General features: G+C 36.0%; 1 protein-coding gene across 1 annotated transcript in view; it reads left to right on the forward strand.

Moving 5' to 3' along the window:
* The window catches only part of LOC150084017 (protein Daple-like), a 303,433-nt gene that overhangs the window by 198,126 nt on the left and 84,715 nt on the right, over nucleotides 1-20,592 (forward strand). The window contains exons 19-20 of the mRNA XM_090375738.1: nucleotides 5,824-5,910; nucleotides 10,895-11,008. Coding sequence (XP_090231864.1) covers nucleotides 5,824-5,910; nucleotides 10,895-11,008 — 201 coding nt within the window. The remainder of the gene's footprint in view (nucleotides 1-5,823; nucleotides 5,911-10,894; nucleotides 11,009-20,592) is intronic.

The following is a 20,592-nucleotide window of genomic DNA, read 5'->3' on the forward strand; positions in this document are numbered from 1 at the left end:
ATTGGCAAAACTGATTAGGAAATATGTAACAGTAATAACAATATATCCTATTGTTATGTTTCAAATAAAGGAGCCAGTTTCTGCACACCTTTATACCATTTAATAAGCCTATTATAGAAGGTCTGTTAAAAATGTACATTAGTAACTTGTACTGGTTGTTTTTAAACAAGTTCTAAAAAAGTTCTCATTCCATTGGAAAGACTTGATGGCCATTTACCAGAGTCATCATCCAAAAGGCTAATTGGAGTTGCATTTCCAGATATGATATCCTCAAATTCCACAACACAATTATTATCAAAGTGTTCAGATTTATTTCATCACTGACATTGTCTATGTTTTTGTTTTCAGCTCTAATGGAAACTACAAAATTGTGTATTTTGTAGCCTGTCAGAATTTCTGATTGAGGAAACGTCATCATTCATGATGATGTTTCCTCTTAAATATTAACTAGTTTTAAAAATTTTAGTAAACTACCTTTTTGCAAATTTTCATTTTCTTTTCATTTTGCAGATAATTTTTTTCTCTTCTGATAACCACTTTCATATTTCTGATTTTTATTACAATCTCAGCTGGGACTTGCACTCATTTTAAATGTCCCAAAAGAAGTTATTATTGAAGTTTTAGTTTTTTTTTTGGTTTCACTAAAAGATCATGTTTATTATTTGAAAATTAATATTGAAACCTAACCTATTGCAGTGAGAGCACCAATTTTGCCATACTCAGTGAGTGTTTTATATTTGCAAAGAGATGTGCACACTAAAGAGAATAGCTATATCCAATTTATGGAAATAAGAAAGATAAAATGGAATGAGTCCCAGAAAAAAAAAAAAAAAAGTTAAAATATAATGTGCATTTAGGTAATGCATGTTCTTGTGGCAATTATAGCATGATATTTTAATAGGATGAAGCAACTTGTGTGAAGTTGCGAGTCAGCGGTCAAAGGAGGGGCATATGCCCCTCCCTGTGTGTGTTCCTCCTTTAGCCGCTTACCAGAATCTATTTTAACCTTTGTCTTGGCGCATAATAGCCCCTGCTGCTAATGCGCCAGAAAAATCTAAAATACAATCCAATCCTTTAGCCACTAACTCACAGTTAATAAATTCACACTATTGTCAAAGTCACTATTATGCACGGCATGATATTATCACAAAAAGTCAACAGATTTGTATACACCCCCCACCCCCCACCCCCATCAGCAGTATCACTCTACACCATTATGTAGAGCAGTGCTATTGATAGGGCAAGATGCATGTTGGTTGGATTTTTTACCATACTCAGAGTATGTTTTGATCCCCAGATTTCTAAAAATGCTGTGTTTTTTAATTTTTTATTTTTACTTTGATAAACACAGAAGAGTGCTTGTGTATTTTTCTCCCAATTATTTATGCATGTGTTAACAAAATTTTTATTTTTTGTTGCAAAGCATGGGGCCCAGAGCACACAGGCCTGCTCACCTTGCCTAAGGACATTTCTTTTTACCAGTCACACATGCTTGAACCACGGCCCACTCAAATGTGTGTATTACTGAAAATAGAGGTTTTACTGCATTGGTTAAATTTCTATGTCCCACCCCCCCTCCTCATAATCTTGTTTGTGTGCTAGATGCTTTAGCATGGTGTACAAATTTAATCAATGTTAATAAAGGACAGTCGATACAAAATTTCGATAAAGTCCAATACCAGTTCTACTGTATAGTTACGAATTGTCTAAAGCATTTGACTGGTTATGTCCCAGTAGACTCTGCCACAGTTCTTTATTCTCTTTGGGAGTTTGGTGTATCCATAATACAGAGGGTTGATTCAGCCTTTTGATAACAATTTTGACATTAATCCTGCTTGTGACATACGGCAGCAATGTAAATGTTTATTTCGTGCAGGCGCAGTCTCAAACCTAATGAACAGGTGCATCAGTTGTAGAAGTTGTTTTAATGTTGACATGCCTTGGATATTGGACTCATGGTTTGAAGGTTACATAATCGCGCTTTCCGAAGAAGGTTACAGTTATGCAAAAATTATTGATAGGTGCAAGTCAAAAAATTTTAGTGTATCGAAGTTTGGTATCCATAAGGTTTTGAATGGCAAAGGAAAATTCTGCAAAGCTGCTTCAAGTGGCCAGAAAACACTGAAGAAACTGCAACATACTCTAAGTCAAATGAGAGAGGTAGTACAAAAAGTGCAGTCGCTCTTTGTCAATGAAAATCCAAAACCCCAAAGAGCTATAGCATCACGTGGGGAACTTCCCAGTCAACCATTTGTCGCATGATCAACGAAAATTTGCAACTGGAGAAGAAGCACAAGGCCTGCGTACAAAACCTAGGAGCAGGGCACATTGCAGAGTGGCAGGTTAATGTTTGAAAACTCTACGAAAAATATCTGGCAGCTGAAAGGTGGAAATTCATAGCAACATTGGATGAAGTGTGGGTTCATCTCAGATTGCAATGAAATTCGGGCAATTTATTACTGTCCACAGGAACAGTAATAAATTGCAACCTGGGTGCGTCACTGCAAGGAAAGTTTTGGCCGAGGTTTTATGGTTGTAGCCGGTTTTTGTTATAACGACAAATTTGAGTTGCATAGAGTCGCTAAAAATGTGAAGGTCAACTTGTATTACCAGACTGAAGTTCTGCAGTCGTTGTTTGAACATGAAATACCCACATTGTACGGTTCTGAAAAGGTTTGGGTGTGCCAGAATAAGACATCCAGCCATACATCATGTTCCACCTGCATTTCTTTGCGGAGACTGGAAGCAGCAACAGGTATTCGTTTGATCCCATTTCAAGATATACTTGTTAAATCACATGATGCTACACCCATGGATTTTTGTACATTCAGACTTTTAAAAAGAGCTCTCGGAAACCACCGCCCCAGAACTGTTGAAGGTTTGTGGAAAGTCTGCCAGCAGGAATGGGATAAGTTCGACTTGGCAGTTTTGCAGAGTGCTTTACTTCAATGGAAATTATGATGCCGTGTGACAGTCCATGAGCAGGGAAAACAAATAGAACACAACCGATGACGGTGGCAAGGAATTTTGTAGTTTTAAAGGCCTATCAAAATCGTTATCAGAAGGCTGAATCAACCCTCCATAGTAATGAAGACCATTACCTTTATGGTCTAATAATCCCTTCTGATTATTTGAACTTTATTCAAATTTTTTAAGGTAGCTTTCTATTGTAGAACAGATTACAATCCCTTTCTTCAGTTTTTGGGCTTTCCCACAATAGTGAGTCTGCTAGCATGGTCCTCCATGATAGTGTAGATTTGCCACTTAACAAACTGCATAACAATTCTAATTGTTCTCTGAATATGTGCGCGCGCACACACACACATACACACAAACACACACACAATATATAAAAAAAAAAACATGTGAACTGGTGTGCCTTATGGATTTACTATGACAGTAGTCAGTGATCCAAAACAGTCATGCTGTGATGAAAACAGTGTCAGTTTCATTGACTAGTGACTAAACATTCCAGTCACCTTTTTGGATCGCTATGTTTTTTATCTGTCTGTTTCACATACTTTACTCTTTGCTGCTGTTACAGTTGATGGGCACTTTCTTCAACACTTCCAAACAGTAAATCATCCCCAAAGACACCATAGGTAGGCTTCCATTTATAAGAGTTAGCATTGGAAACGTAACAGATAACTTTATACATAGTTTTGGGTACATGCAGGTCCTGAAAAAGCAAAAAAAGAAAAGCTTTTTTTGCACTCAGAACCACTCTATCACTTTATGGGATCTTTGCCACTCAGTTTCAGTGGATGGCACAGATAAACCAGAATGATATTTGAGTACAAACGATTTCTCCCATCCATATTCTGCAAGAAAGAACTTAGATGATGACTCACCATGTATTTTACTAAACAGCTGCTCTCAAGAAATTTATTTATTAACCATGTGGGGTACAGTGTTATGTATCAATGGACATAACACTGTGTCCACATAAATCAGTGGTAATCAATGGACAATGCTCATCGTGGACTAATGTTATTAGTGGAGTCCCTCACGGCTCAGTGTTGGGTCCATTATTGTTTTCTGTATTTATAAATGATATTGATGATGGTATATCGGGCTTAATGTCCAAGTTTGCAGATGATACAAAGGTTGGCAGGGTTGTCAAGGACACTACTGACACTATGCTGCTGCAACAGGATCTGGAAACGTTGAGCAGATGGGCTGAGAGGTGGCAAAAGAAGTTTAACATTGACAAATGTAAAGTACTACACATGGGAAACAGCAACCCCAGAGCAACGTATCAACTCTGTGGTACTACACTGACAGTGGTAGAGAATGAAAGGGACTTGGGGGTGGTTGTGCAGGCAGATATGAAGTTCTCTGAGCAGTGCAGATGGGCTGCAAGAGTAGCTCATGGAGTATTGTCAATGATATACAGGAATTTTTCCAGCAGGGATAAGGAGGTGATTATTCCCTTGTATAAGGCAATGGTCAGGCCACACCTAGAGTACTGTATACAGGTCTGGAGGCCTCATTTCAAGAAGGATGTAGAGCTGCTGGAACGAGTACAGAGAAGGGCAACAAGATTAGTGAATGGAACAAAGGGGGTGCTCTTACGAAGAAAGGCTTAAGTTTTGCAAATTACAGTGTCTGGAGACTAGGCACCAGCGAGGTGATCTGATAGAGGTGTATAAAGCCTTGAATGGTTTAAGCATACTCAATGCTGATGGGATTCTTCCTCTAGCTCAGAAAAATCACCTGAGAGGGCATAAATTCAAATTGAGGAAAGACAGATGTAGGATAGACATGCGGAAATTTGCCTTTAGCCAGCGGGTGGTTGGTTGGTGGAACAGACTTCCATCCCTTGTGGTGGAGGTTGATAGCCTAAATAAGTTTAAGGCTCAGCTGGACAGGTATTTTGAACAAACAATGGGGTGAAGTGGAAGTGGGTTTTTTTTTTTTTTTTTTGGCTGATGCTGCATAAGCTTGCTTTCTTGCATCAAATGCCTCTACTAATGCTAATGTAAAAGTTCCCTTACAGCAAAACTGTATAACAGTGAAATGCATAGTCCAAAAACGTTAAATGAGGTGTTACTGTAATTGCAGAAATGTCTCCAGAATTTTGTAGATTTACACGTGGGATGATTCCTTATTATGTGATTGTGACAACTGAATATTCAAATAAAGTGTGATGCATTAGTTGCAAATGCTTAAAGTAGCAAAAATAGATTCAAGAATTTGTCACGTATAGTAATCAACATTAGAAATTAATGCTGGCTCCATGACAAAGAACTGTTTATTTTGTATGAACACTTGCAGGAAAGTCATAGTGCCTTGAACTATACCATTCCCTGATCACATGCCTCGTCTGATAACAGATTTCTTTGATGTAATTAGGTATGGCACAGTGGTATATACTGTTCCTTGAAAAAGGAACAGTATATACCAGTATATGGTGTGTAAACATTGTGCTCTTTTTGTAAACATTTTTACTGAATAAAGTGAATTCTATTCAGTATTGAGGTCTTAGTACTAATTTCTGCTGGCTATGATGTTTGTTTCCACAAAGAGCAGCAATTTAAAGAACTCATTAGTTATTTATTAAGGAAAGTAAACATTCCTTTGCTGCAGATGAACTATAAATGATTGCTATGCAAGAAAATTATTAATGTGAAACATGCATATGTGTTTCATATAAAATTTAATTTATTTATGTATATTTAGTGTCAGCCATGAAAAATATATTTCCACTATTAAAATTTATTTAATTTTTTTTGTATTTAAAGTAAAGAACTCAAATTTTTTTATTTTTTTTTTATTTTGCATTTTTGAAATTCAATATACTTTATTTTTCAATTATTCAAGTGAATTAAAACAACTGGATTCGTTTTTGGGAGAGACTATATGTACAACTATTGAGGAAGTCCAGCGTAGCTCTTCTGATGGGAAAAAGTAAGTATATTCATGCAATTCAAATATCAGTATTTTATAATTCTAAGAAGATTTTGAAATTAATTAAATATTATGAAAAAGTTTTTAGTTACGTATTAATTATTATAGTACCAGTTAATTTCTTGCTTATTACCTGGTATGACTATTTATGCTAAAAGTGCACATTAAGTTGTTAATACAGACAACTTTGGGAAAGTTGTCTTAATACAGACAACTTTCCCAAAGTCAGCTAAATTGCATCAGGGTACATAAGTACATACGTTTTGAGTGACTTGGGTTCAAGCCCTTGACTGCTAAATACAGTGCTGTTTCTTGTATTCTCTCTTTATTGTGAACTCTTCTGACCACGTTGTCATCCTAGAGTATAAACAGAAAATTTATTTTATTTATATATTACTCTACCTTCATGTTTGATCCATTAGCTGTGGCATCTCTCTGACCAGAAGCCCATTTTCTCAATTTGAGATTTTATGTGGGATGAATGATATATAATTGATTTTTGATTTTAATAAATCCCTGGCATGTTGCCACCATGGGTAATTGCTATTGCAAATCCCTCTTCTACTAGTATGCAATAAGGAAATTAATAACAGTTTAGATAACTCAAAATCACTATGGCTAAATTAAAAAATCAAAATTAGTGATTAGTGCTGAAATAAACAAACAAGGAATTAATAAAAGTTGAATTTTCACATTTTATCCTCCATCCATTATATTATTCTTCAAATCATCAAAAATTGTTGTTAATATATAATATTAATAAAAACTTTTGATATGGCATATTATATGCAAATTATATAAAAAATATACAGATAATACAGTCCAATATGAAATTCTCTAAGAAATGCAGATGAGATGCTAGAACAGCTCATGTAGTTTTGTCAATGATATACAGAAATTTTGTCAGCAGAGACATAGTAACCAAACAATTACCTTATATTATCCCATTAAAGAGGTAATGGTTAGGCTGCATCTTAAATACTCCATACAGGTCTGGAAGCCTCGTTTTAAGAAAGACGTGAATCTCTTGGGATGGGTGTAGAGAAGAGCAACCAGATTAGTTAAAAACACAGAGAGGGTGATCTTACAACAAAAGACCTTGGATCTATAAATTGCAGCACTTGAAAATTAAACATTTGCAAGGAGACCTTATTGAAGTATTTAAGGCTTTAAATGGATTGAGTAAGCTGAATGATGATGGTATTCTTGATCTTTTTTGGACAACCACAAGAGATATGAACTTAAATTGAAGAATGATGGCTGCAGGATAGATATGCAAAAATTTGTTTTCAGCTAGAGATTAATTCATCGTTGGAATAAACTGCTATCTGGTGTTGTGTAAGTGGGTAGTTTGAATAAATTTAAAGAAGAATTAGAATATTATTAGAGGTGAGGACAGATGGTTTTTTTTTTTTCCCTGATGATATGTATGCTTGCTTCCTTGCATCATTTTCCACTACTAATAATAAATAAGAAAATTACGTTATCATTGCAATATTCTTTCTAATATTTTGAAAAGGCCCAGGTTGACTAGGAATTTCATAAAGGCCTTTTTACTGATGTTGTAGTTACCATCTCAGGTGCAGGTGTAGGTTTTCCTTTTTATTACTACAACTACTGTAGCTTCAAGAAGTTGCCATAGCAAAGATTTACATAGTTCACTTGTTATTATTGTAAAATATCCAATATTTATTGTTATTAAATTGATAATAGATTGGATGATGTTATAATGGATTTTTACTGCATTTGACCATAATGTAGGTTAAAATGTAACATGGATATTGGTACAATAGCCCTAGTTACCCTGTAGTATAGCAGTTTCACCGTTATATATTCATTTGGAGAGGACTGAATTTATATCCTGAGGGAATTTTTAAATTCTTCAACAGAGGGGCTGTAGTTAACCAATCTTATCTGGAAATTTCGTCCTCATTCATTTTACTTTTGCCGCTCAGAACCTTAAACACTTCAATCAAGTCTCCTCTAAGATGCATAGTTTCCAAGCTGTGCAGCCGACATATTCGAAGTCTTTCCTCATAATATATATTTTCTGATGAATATACACTATCCCAGAACCATATGGATAGAATATTAAAGTTGTGTCAGCTTCTGGTGAATATACACTATTCCCCTACCCACAAGTTATTCTGGGTTTTTCATTCTGTACAACTTGCAGTTCAGAATGCTACGTTGGAATAATTTGTCATGTATTATATTTGAACCCTTGTTCAGATATAATACATGACAAAAACTATGTGAACTGGAGTATCATAAGAACTGGTGAACTGTGGCCCAAGTAGCTGCATCAGAAATTTCCAAGAACATGAATTAGCCCCTTTAATATAATCATATATTAACCCTTTTGCTGTATATTTTAATACTTAATCATATTCTTCCTAAATCATCATCATCATCATCATCAGCCATTTTCAATCCACTGCAGGATGAAGGCCTCTCCAGCAACTTTCCAGTTCCTTCTGTTTTGAGCACTGGCCATCCATTTACTACCCACAAACTCATGAATTTCATCTATCCATCTCCGCCTTTGTCTTCCAGGTTTTCTTCTAGCTCCTCTTGGATACCGTTCTGTTATTTTCTTAGTCCATCTGTCATCGTGTCTTCGAGCTATGTGTCCTGCCCAAGACCATTTTAGTTGTTTAGTTTTGATAAGAATGTCCTTTACTTGAGTTTGCTGCCTAATCCATTTGTTTCTCTTCTTATCTAACAGTCTGATTCATAATATAATTGGTTCCATTCTTCGCTGTATAGTTCTCAGCTTCTCTTCCATTCTTTTGGTGAGTGCCCAAGTTTCACTTCCATAAGTCATGGTGGGGGGAGTATACATTGGTTCATTATTTTACGTTTCAGACAAACTGGGATATTGCTCTTCAGTATGTGACTATATTTCCTGAATGCTATCCATCCAAAATTTATTCTTCTCTTGACTTCCATCCATTTATCATTATTACGGCTAATAACTTGTCCCAGATAAGTATGACTCTACCTTTTCAATTACTGCTCCTTCAATCATTATTTCCCTTTCTGTGGCATACCTGTTCATCATTACTTTTGTTTTAGCCATATTCATCTTTAGTCCAAAATCCTTACTAGCTGTGCATAACTGATTAAGATTTTCCTCTAATTCTTTGGGATCGTGGCTTATGACCACAATGTCATCTGCAAATTGTAAATGGTTTAGGTACTCTCCATTCACATTGACTACTTTCTGCGACCAGTCTAATCTTCTGAAAGCTTCCTCAAGGGCAGCAGTAAATAGCTTCGGAGATATTGTGTCTCCTTGTCGAACTCCTTTCTCAATTTTAAATTTCCTACTGTCTTTGTCTAGTCTAATAAAAGAGGTAGCACTCATATTTTCTTCAAAATCATAATATATGGGGTATCAATGCTTTGTCTTTCCAGTGCCCGTTGCCTTATGCTGTATGGAGTCAAATGCCTTTTCATAATCCACAAATGGCAGGCATAATGGTGTTTTATATTCATTTGCTTTCTCCATTAGCTGTGATATTACGTGAAGGTGATCCATAGTTGAGAATCCTGTCCTAAAGCCAGCTTGCCCTTTCGGTTGATTCTCATCAAGTATTCTTTCTAATCTGTTAGTAATGACCCTTGTGAACAACTTGTAGATGGGATAACAAGTTAATTGGTCTATAATTTCCAATTTCTGATTTATCTCCTTTCTTATGCAGCAAAACTATAATTGCATTATTCCATTGCTTAGGCGTCACACCTTTTCTAATGCACTTTGTGAAGAGCCTTGCCAGTTTGTGTTATGTCTCTTCCTCCCAATTTTAACAACTTTACAGTAACTTCATTTTTCTTCCTAAAGATGGCTGTTTTAATATATAAAAAAAATAATAAATTACAATTTTGATCTTTTCTTATATGAAAAAACACATGGTTTCACTGTCTAGCATAGACATCATGGTAACCCCTTTTTTGTTTGTTTGCCAACATTAACTCCCTTTGAGCTGTTTCCACAATCCTTTGCATGAGCAGGAGCACAGTTAGAGTAAACCTACAGTGAGAGAACACTTACCTGATTTTTCTATGGCCACTGGTGTTCACTTCCTTTGAGCTGTTGCCAAAAAAATTTTGCATGGGCAGTAGCATAGTTAGAGTAAACTAACAATGAAAGAATCATCATCATCATCAGCCATTTTCAATCCACTGCAGGATGAAGACCTCTCCAGCAACTTTCCAGTTTCTTCTGTTTTGAGCACTGGCCATCCATTTACTGTCCAAAAACTCATGAATTTTATCTATCCATCTCCACCTTTGTCTTCCAGGTTTTCTTCTAGCTCCTCTTGGGTACCATTCTGTTATTTTCTTAGTCCATCTGTCATGTCTTCGAGCTATGTGTCCTGACCAAGACCATGAAAGAATACCTTCGAGCTATGTGTCCTGCCTAAGACAATGAAAGAATACTTGTATAATTTTTTCTATGGCCGGACTTCTCCAATTCTGATACATTAAGAGAGCAGATTGAAGTCAGGACCATATGAATATAAAATTAAAGTTGTGTCAGCTTCTGGTGAATATTACAATCTATTGCCAAAGGTGCAATATACACTATATTGTCTTAGTATCAGAAACCCCTGGGATTTGGGAAAATTGACCATACTGCCCATCATCCACATGTCAGAAATAGTAATAAAGCAACTGTATTTATGTTAGAAGAAAGAAGATCAACAGAATACAGTAGATGGGTCAAGGCACTGTGATTAGTGATTTCCAACAGGAAATTAATCAACAAAACTGCAACACCCTAGATCAATGCTAACTGATATAATCACCAAATGGAAATGTCACAATGCCATTACAGCCAGAAAACATTTGGATAGAGCGAAGTTATGATTGAACTGTGTTATAATAGCCACATTTTCTTATTTTGTATATGAAAAATTGTGATTTCTGTCTTGTTTATTATTAAATTTAACCAAGTTCTTTTTTTTTTTTTCTCCAGGTGTGATATTAAATCTGATCTGAAGTCAGAATCTAAAGACTTCCTGAAATCAGAAGAGAAAAAGAGTTCTGAAATTCATGAAAAACTAGAGAATGGAGAAAATTCCCCTTTCAAGTAAAAAAATTGACTTACTTTTAAACTATTGTATATGTATTATTTATGAAAAATAAAGATTATGTATAAAATAATTTAATTAAATTAATTTTGCCTTTCTTCTGAAATTATCAGCAAATTTTTAAGAAAACTAAAGTTTCCTTTACAGTTTTGATTAATACTGAGAAAGTTTATGTTTGCCATATTAATTTATTTTGGTTAGCAGTGAATGTGAAGGCATCTGCTCTTACTGGGAAATAAGTTCAATATAGCAAATCAGTGAACCATAACACCATGTAAACTTCAGTTATATAATGTAAGGATGCATAAAATTCAGTAGAACAAACAAAAGAAAATAATGGAATATCAAGTTATGGAAAGAGGAAAGTGCAAAGTGGAATTTAAGAAGAAAATAAAAGATAATTGACATGAAAATGAAAGATAATTGCTGGAAAATAAAGTATACAAAATAATTTTATTTATGATAACTGAGTTATAATAGCTATCTATAATAACTAGGTATTTACACCTAAAATCAGTTGGAGTAATTATAGGAACATTGCTCACTATTCAGATGGAGTTGTGCAAGAAAATGAAATTATTAATTCTTCTTTCTTATGATGAAACAGATAACATACATGGAAAAGATGCATTTTTTTTCTTGAATGGGCATGTGATAAAGTACCTAGAGATGTTATTTGTTGGATACTAATAGAGAAGTTAAACAGTACAGTTTATTTCAGAGTTATCTTTACTGAGAATAATTGTGACTCTAACCTTTCTTAGTATAAGCATATTGCAAATACTGCTTCTTGTGCATTGAATAAAACTAGGTTTTTCTCTTGTTCCCTTGGAATTACTTTTTTTTCTAAATAGCTTCTTACTCTATATAACAACAGGAATATCGTTCACACATTTGTTGTAAGGCTCCACAATTTCTCTGAACTCCTTGATTCTGTTCAGAAGAGAGTAGTCAGGTTAATTAATGATTTCTCCCTTACAAACTCACTCAGCTCCATATCATGCAGACTGTTTTCACTAATACCTTTTCTACAACCTTCCCACTAGCGATTATTCTGAATTTAGAGCTGTAAGTCCACCTCTTTCTTCCAAGCGAATCTAAGAAGTCTTCCAAGTCAATTTAGACTAGTTGATATCCATTTGATATCCTACTAATTTTAATTTGTTTATCCCTTCTATTTCTGTTTTATAGTACAGCCCTCCTTCATACATATTTTACAAAAAATAGTCTTCAGAACTTCATGTCATCATCAAGTATCTGTATTCTCAATCTTCAACCCTTTCATGATACTAGAGTAATATAGGTTTGGAGTTACTTTAGAAAAATAAACAGTTAAATATACCATGCAACTAATGCGGAAAATTAATGCTATAAATAGAGTTATACTTGACAAGTGCAATTTTGCTGCCTTAGTATCAAGATATCCTAATAATCAAAATAAAATAGAATCAAAAAATAAGAAAAGGAGAAACAACACTCTTCCTTAGTAGTGCAAATGCATTACTCCCTGCTCAAGGAGATGTGCCCCTCACATCCACCATGGTATATGAGTATCACCTTCATAGTAAATAAATGAAATATAGACAGGGAACTTGGAAGATTCACCTCTTTAAGAGGATATCAGTGTTAATGATCTTTGGAAAGGATCATATTTCAGTCATTGATGACTATTCAGCCAAATGTCAATCATCAAATTATCATCCAGACACAAAAAGAAAATAATGAACAAACTAAACTCAGAATCGTAATGTAATGGAAAACTATGGGTTAAATAAGCATATGTAACAAATGAAATGAAAAAGTTTAAATGATGACCTACCATAATTATAGCATTAATTGCCATATTAGTTTCATGGTATATTTAATGTTTCTTTTTCTGCAGTAGTCTTGGAGATGTTTGGAGTATCATTAATACATATCCACTTTTCTCTTTATAGTAAGGTTCAGAATTAGTCTGTACCAGAGTTCAGTGCTGAGTCCATTTTGTACTTTTTGAAGGAATAGTACACATATAGGAATAGTTAGGAAGTAGGAAGGAATAGTAATGCCCTGAGTCTGTATCTTCATATGATTGCCAAATGGTGTTGAACAGACTCAACTCCAGTATTGATGTGTTTCAATAGATAAAAGATAGTCATGGTTTATACATGTGGTTTATACATCTAATTCAGATTTGTTGACCTGGCAGTAGTTGAAGTCACCTTTATGTCCTTTTGAGGGATGGAAAAGACTTGTAACTCCACACAGAAGTACAGAACGACTTACCTATCATTGTTAGTTGAGTCCTGTTTTCATGCCATTAGAAGAAAGGCAACATTCCCTGTCTAGGATTAAAGATCTGACAGGAAATATGATGTCTAAAATGGAAATGGTTGTATTGTAATGGATATTTAACTGTGTGAAACGTTTTGCTTTTTCCTTTCCAAAATATTGTGTACTATGTACACTAAATTTTGGCAGGGGGAAATAATTAATACTTAATAATTTTTTTTACTCTGTAGTACATACTCTGTAGTATGTACTATAGAGTACATAATACAGAGCATAGTAACACTGTACAGTACTATATGTGTACTGTACATTTACCTTTCTTTCAGGGGAGAAAAATGGCTACACTTGTAAAGTACTATGTTCATCATCATCAGCCATTTTCATTCCACTGCAGGATGAAGGCCACTCCAGCAACTTTCCAGTTCCTTGCTGTTTTGTGCAATGGCCATCCATATACTACCACAAACTTGTCAATTTCATCTGTCCATCTTCCAGTTTTCTTCTAGCTCTTCTTGGGTACTATTCTGTTATTTTCTTAGTCCATCTGTCATCATCTTCAAACTATGTATCCTCCCCAAGACCATTTTAGTACTTTAGTTTGGAAAAGAACGTCCTTTACTTGAGTTTGCTGCCTAATCAATGTGTTTCTCTTCTTATCTAACAGGTCTAATTCCTAATATAATTCAATCCATTCTTTGCTGTGTAATTCTCAGCTTCTCTTCCATTCTTTTGGTGAGTGCCCAAGTTTCACTTCCATAAATCATGGTGGAGAGTATACATTGATTGATTATTTTATGTTTCAGACAAATTGGGATATTGCTCCTCAGTATGTGACTATTTCCTGAATGCCATCCATCCAAAATTTATTCTTCTCTTGACTTCTAGCCATTTATCATTATTACAGCTAATGACTTGTTCCAGTTAAGTATATGAATCCACCTTTTCAATTACTGCTCCTTCAATCATTATATCCCTTTCTGTGGCATACTTATTCATCATTAATTTTGTTTTAACCATATTCATCTTTAGACCGAAATCCTTACTAACTCTGCATAACTTATTAAGATTTTCCTCTAATTCTTTGGGAACATGGTTTATGATCACACACAGCCGACTGGGCTAGCCGGGTGGGTAAAGTGCCTGCCTGGCAACCCAAAAGTCATGGGTTCGAATCCTGCCTCGGGCTTGGATCAAAGTATTTCAAAAAAACCTTGGGAGGTGCATTATGGCCACAGAAGCCAATGCTCCAACAACTACCAAAAAAAAAAAAAAAATTATGATCACACTGTCATCTGCAAATCTTAACTGGTTTAGGTACTCTCCATTCACATTAATTCCTTTCTGCCACCAGTCTTATCTTCTGAAAGCTTCCTCAAGGGCAGCATTAAACAACTTTGGAGATATTGTATCTCCTTGTCGAACTCCTTTCTCAATTTTAAATTTGCTACTGTCTTTGTCTAGTCTAATAAAGGAGGTAGCATTCTCATATATTATCTTCAAAATTGTAATATATGTGGTATCTATTCCTTGTCTTTCTAGTGCCCGAAACATTGGCTTATGCTGTATGGAGTAAAATGCCTTTTCATAATCCACAAATGCCAGGTATAATGGTGTTTTATATTCATTTGCTTTCTCCATTAGCTGTGATATTACATGAAGGTGATCCATAGTTGAGAATTCTGTCCTAAAGCCAGCTTGCTCTTTTGGTTGATTCTCATCAAGTATCCTTTCTAATCTGTTAGTAATGACCCTTGTGAACAACTTGTAGATGTGGGATAACAAGGTAACTGGTCTATAATTTCCAATTTCTGATTTATCTCCTTTCTTATGCAGAAAAATTATGATTGCATTATTCTACTCATTAAAGAACTTATTGAAGAGTCTTGCCAGTTTCTGTGTCATGTGTCTTACTCCCAATTTTAACAACTCTACAGTAACTTCATCTTCCCCCGGGGCTTTCTGATTCTTCATTTTCTTCAAAGGCTGTTCTACCTCATCAGGAAGAATATCGGGTATGTCGTATGTGTTGCTAATTTGCAATCCATCTTCCCCACTGCTGGCATCATTCCCTCGCTCCTTGTATAATTCTCTATAGTAGTCTTCTGCTATTTGAATTATGCCTTCTCTGCTATTTATAAGTACACCATTGCTATTCTTCAATTTCAGTATCATTTCTCTTTCTGTATTATTGCTCATGGCTGCTGATTTAAGTCCTTTGTTTTCCTTTAATGCTTGTTCTATTTTTCTTGTTTTAAATCTTCTTATATCCTCTCTGAGCCCCTTTCTAATGGCTTTGCATAACTCAGTATACTCAATTTTCTCCTTGTCAGTGTTTAATCTAGCTCTTCATTTTTTGCCTTCGGTTCATCATAACAAGTGTTTCTTGACTAATTTTTTCTTCTTTGGATTTCTTTTTCCCTATAGGTTTCTTGGGCTTTATCACTTTCAGAAAGTTGTAATATTCCTCATCGATATCTTGGTCCTGAGCAGTCTGCAGAAGCTCAAACTTGTTCTTAATTTCCAGTACATACTGCTCTTTCTGCTCTTCTGTTATCTCAAAGACCTTCGTATTATTTACTCAAGTGAGTTTTTTCCTTTCTTTTCTTATATCTATATCAAGCGTGCATCTTACCATTCTATGATCACTTCCAACATTTACCTTATTCAGGATGGTAACATCATTCACGATATATCTTCTGTTAGTGAGGATGAAATTGATTTCATTAGTTGTTAATCCATTTGGGCTCTTCCATGTCCACTTTCTGTTCACTCTTTTCTTGAAAAAAGTGTTCATTACTGACAATCCTCGAGATTCTGCAAATTCCACAAGTCTTTCACCTCTTTTACCAATTCCAAAATTTCCTATAGTTCTCCTTTCTGCACTGTTTTATCTCTTTCCAACCTTGGCATTGAAGACTCCATAATGATAGGGTAGTGTAGTGGGTTTTGTGCTCATCTGTACTATGTACAATAAGCAGTAATACAAATATTTAGTATTACTAACTGCCACATGGTGCAAGGAAGCCTAAGACTTGTGCTGCACCAGCCAAAAAAAAATTAAAATAATAATAAAAGAAAAGGAACTTGACAACCTATGCATTTCCCTCCTCCCATAGGTAACCTTTAAATTTCCCCAAACTGTCAGCCTCATCCACTCATGTAGGTAACTTAATCCAGTAATTCGTAACTTGCTGGCTAAAATAAAACTTCCTGCAATCCAGTCTAAACATCTCCCCACATAACTTGAAATTTTGAATCCTAGTTCTAGAATAATTTATAACTGAAAATTTTGTGCTCATTCATTTTACTTATGCCTCTCAGAACTTTAAACGCCTCAGTCAAGTCTCCTCTAAGGTGCCTAGGTTCCAAGCTGTGCAACGGACATATTTGAAGTCTTTCCTCATAATATATATTTTATTATTTTATATATTACTGTTTTTCCCCCATGTGTAAGACGCACCTTAATTTTGGGGCCCGAAATTTGAAAAAAAAAATGTATTACATGAAGTTATTGAACTCAAGTTTTATTCATCATAAAATTCATACAACTCCTCATCACTGTCAAAACTCCCATCCATTAGCTTGTCCTCATCTGTGTCTGATGACAAATCACTGTCTTCATATATTGCCTCATCCTCAGTTCCATCTATGGCATTTGAAATGCCACACTTCTTAAATGACTTGACAACGATCTCAATCTTGATATTATCCCAGGATCTTTTCACTGAGGTAACTTCTCCTATAGTTGGTTTCTTCACTCTTCCTGCTGGGGTCAAATTGTCCCCAGAAGACCTCATCCATTGGTTCCATTCGTCTCACATGGCAGCTTTGAAGGGTTGTTAATGCTGACATCAAGTGGTTGGAGCTGGGATGTCAAGCCTCCGGGTATGACGGCAAGTTTTGTTTTTTGCTCTGCAGCAATCTTCTTTGTGTTTTTTGTTATGTGTGCCCTGAACTGATCAAGCACCAATAGGGCAGGTTTGCGTAAGAGCCCACCTGGTCTCCTGCTCCAAACTTTCTCAAACCAGATCTTCATTCCATCCTGATCGATCCAACCCTTGTCATGAATGTGGACAATCACTCCTCGAGGAATGTCTTCTTTTGGCATTGTTTTGCGTTTGAAAGTCAGCATAGGAGGCAGCTTGGTTCCATTGGCACAACAAGCTAGAACAACTGTATAATGGCTCTTTTCATGTCCACTTGTCTTCACAGTTACAGTTTTCATCCCCTTCTTATCAATAGTTCTGTTACTTGGGACATCAAATTGAAGGGGGACTTCTTCCATATTTGCAATCTGTCCCAACTCAAACTGATGTGTCTTCTGACATTGAATGACAAAACGATGAAGTTCAAGGACCTTCTGCTCATAGCTTTCAGGCATCTTTTGGGCAAGTCTGGTGTGTGTGTATGCATGCTTAGTCCATTCCGTTTCATGAACCTGAAGCACCAATTGTGTCCTCCTTTGAAATCAGTAACTTTTTTTTCATCAGCAATTCTTCTTGCCTCATGCTGAACCATCTTTGTGGACACAGGAATTCCAATTGTCCTTTGCTCTTCAATCCATATCTTCAATTCCCTCTCTAAATCAGGCCATTTTGCTGACTTGCCTCTCATGGCCTTCTTCTGCCGTGGCATTTTCAGTAGGGTTTTTCTTCTTCCCATAGCCAGTCTCGAATTGTTTTCTCAGTTGGAGGAGCACTAAACTTATGTTCAGCAGCACGATTTCCATTCACTTTTGCAAACTGGATCACTTTTAACTTGAATTCAGCACTGTACGAAAATTTTTCCTGAGCCATTTCTGGGCAGAACGTGGCCGAATAATAATTTATGACATTAAAACATTAACTCGGGATAATCAGGGAAGTGGTTAATACAAACAGAATACACATTCTGTTTTATTCACCATGTCTTTCTTTTGTTTCAGGAAAGTTCCAGATTTGTTTTTTGAAAGTTTCTTTTGAAAAGAGTTTTTAAAAAAGATTTTGAAAAGATTCAAAAAAATGGCTCCTAAGAAAAGTGTCAGTGTAAGTGTCACTCAAGAAAATCATTATTGAAACCAAGAAAGACATATTGCCAAGCATGAAAAAGGAGCTAGGGTAGTTGATCTGGCAGTTGAATATGGAGTCAACAAATTCACCATTGGAACCATCTTGAAGAACAAGGAGACCATCAAGAATGTTGAGGTTGCAAAGGGAGTGACCAGATTAAGTACCCTAAAAAAACCCCATCATTGAAGAAATGGAGAACTTGCTGTTACTGTAGATCCTCCAAAGGCAAATGGCAGGAGATACCATCAGCAAAGAAGTCATCTGTCTGAAAGCCAAGCACATCTATGCTAACTTGAAGGAAAAAACTCCATGGCCAAGCTCTGAAGAATCTAAATTTAAGGCAAGCAGGGGGTGGTTTGAGAAGTTTAAGGGGAGGACTGGCATTCACAGTGTCATAAGGCATGGGGAGGCAGCAAGTTCCGATAAAGAAGCCGCTGATAATGCCAAGAAATTTTAGAAGCTCATGAAAGATGAAGGATATCTACCACAACAGGTCTTCAACTGTGATGAAACTGGGCATTTTCTGGAAAAAAATGCTCAGTAAAACCTACATCACAGAGGAAGAACAAGCTCTGCCAGGCCACAAGCCTATGAAAGACAGGCTGACCCTCCTCTTTGCTGGCAATGCTAGTGGAGACCTGAAGATCAAACTCCTGACAATTGAGTGCTTCTTAAATGCACTTGGTGTATCATTCTGAAACACCAAGCGCGTTTAAGAAGCACTCATTTGTCAAAGGTAAACTTGGAGTCTCCTGGAAATCTAACCCAAAATCTTGGGTTTCTAAGCTTCTTTTCAAGGACTGGTTGCTTGAAGTCTTTGCACCTACAATGAAGAAATACCTGGAGGAAAAGAACTTGCCACTGAAGGCTGTCCTCACCATGGATAATGCACCTGGCCACCCACTTGATTTAGAAGATGCCCTGGAATTGGAGTTCAGCTTCCTGAAGATTGTTTTCTTACCTCCCAACACTACACCTCTAATTCAGCCAGTGGACCAGAATGTCATAGCAAACTTCAAGAAGCTCTACACCAAAGCACTTTTCACCAGGTGCTTTGAAGTTTGCCATGCTTCCAGCTTCATGACATTGAGGAAATTTTGGAAGGAAGAATTTAACATTGCACACCATTAGACTCATAGAAAAAGCTTGGTATGAAGTGTCAGTCAGGAACTTGAACTCTGCTTGTAGAAACCTGTGGCCAGCCTGTGTTCAAGGAGAAGAACCTGATAATGGAGTCTAAGTCAGGAAGGACATTGTGGCAGCAGCTAAGGACCTGGACTTGGAAGTGGAAGAAGAAGATGTGGAGGAGTTAATAGAGGAGCATGAAGTGCAGCTGACCACAGAAGAACTGAAGGAGCTGCATCAACATCAGGTTTGGGAAACAGAAAAAAATGTTTCCTCAGAGGAGGAGAAAGATGAAAATATCACCAAAGGTCCAATGCCTTCAGCTACTATCAAGGAGATTCTTTAGGAGTGGAAGAAACTTCACAACAGGGTGTTGGAGTGGCATTCCAACACAGCTGAAGTGAACAGAGTGGAGGACCTCTACAATGATAGCACTTCACTACTTCTGGAGTCTCCTTAAAAAGAGAGAAAAGCAATCAACACTGGATAGATTCTTCAATGCTAAAAAGTAGAAACAGGCAGAAGAACTTGAAGAACCTGAAGCTTCTGAACATGAAGAACCTGTAACCATGAAGAAGAATAAATAGTGTATGTAAATGGTGGCCTTTTTTTTTTTTTTTTTTTTTGTGTGGAGGGTCCGGTACCAATTAATTTATTTCCCATAGGATACTATGGGAATTTGCATTTCGTACCATGAACCGGTTTGTGGAACAAATGAAATTTGTAGTACGAGGTCCCCACTGTAGTTAAAAGAGCTTTTGCTACAGTATATGCCAATATATTTTTTGTGCTATTTTACTTGAGCTGTCTTTTTTGGAACTTGTGTCTTTAAATTAATTTAAAGTTTGTTTGTATTAAATCGCATCTAGCAGTGTTATGAGGCAAAAAATTTAAATAGACTGAATTAAGCTTGGAAATTAAACTGAAAGTTATATAAGAGGCTTGTAGATTGATCGAAGTAAAATGGACATTGCAAAGGAATAGAGCATCCCTTTATCTATAATACTGAAAAACCGAAAAAAAATGAAGTGCACAAAACTGGGGCAGTAATTAAAAAAACACAGGAAACGAATGCCTGGTTCCAAACATGAGGGCTTGAAACGAAACTTTGAGTGGTACCAACAAATGCGTGCATCTAA

Source organism: Mastigoproctus giganteus, chromosome 6, assembly GCF_048544385.1.
Source record: "Mastigoproctus giganteus isolate SK-2022 chromosome 6, ASM4854438v1, whole genome shotgun sequence".
NCBI classification, from domain to species: domain Eukaryota; kingdom Metazoa; phylum Arthropoda; class Arachnida; order Uropygi; family Thelyphonidae; genus Mastigoproctus; species Mastigoproctus giganteus.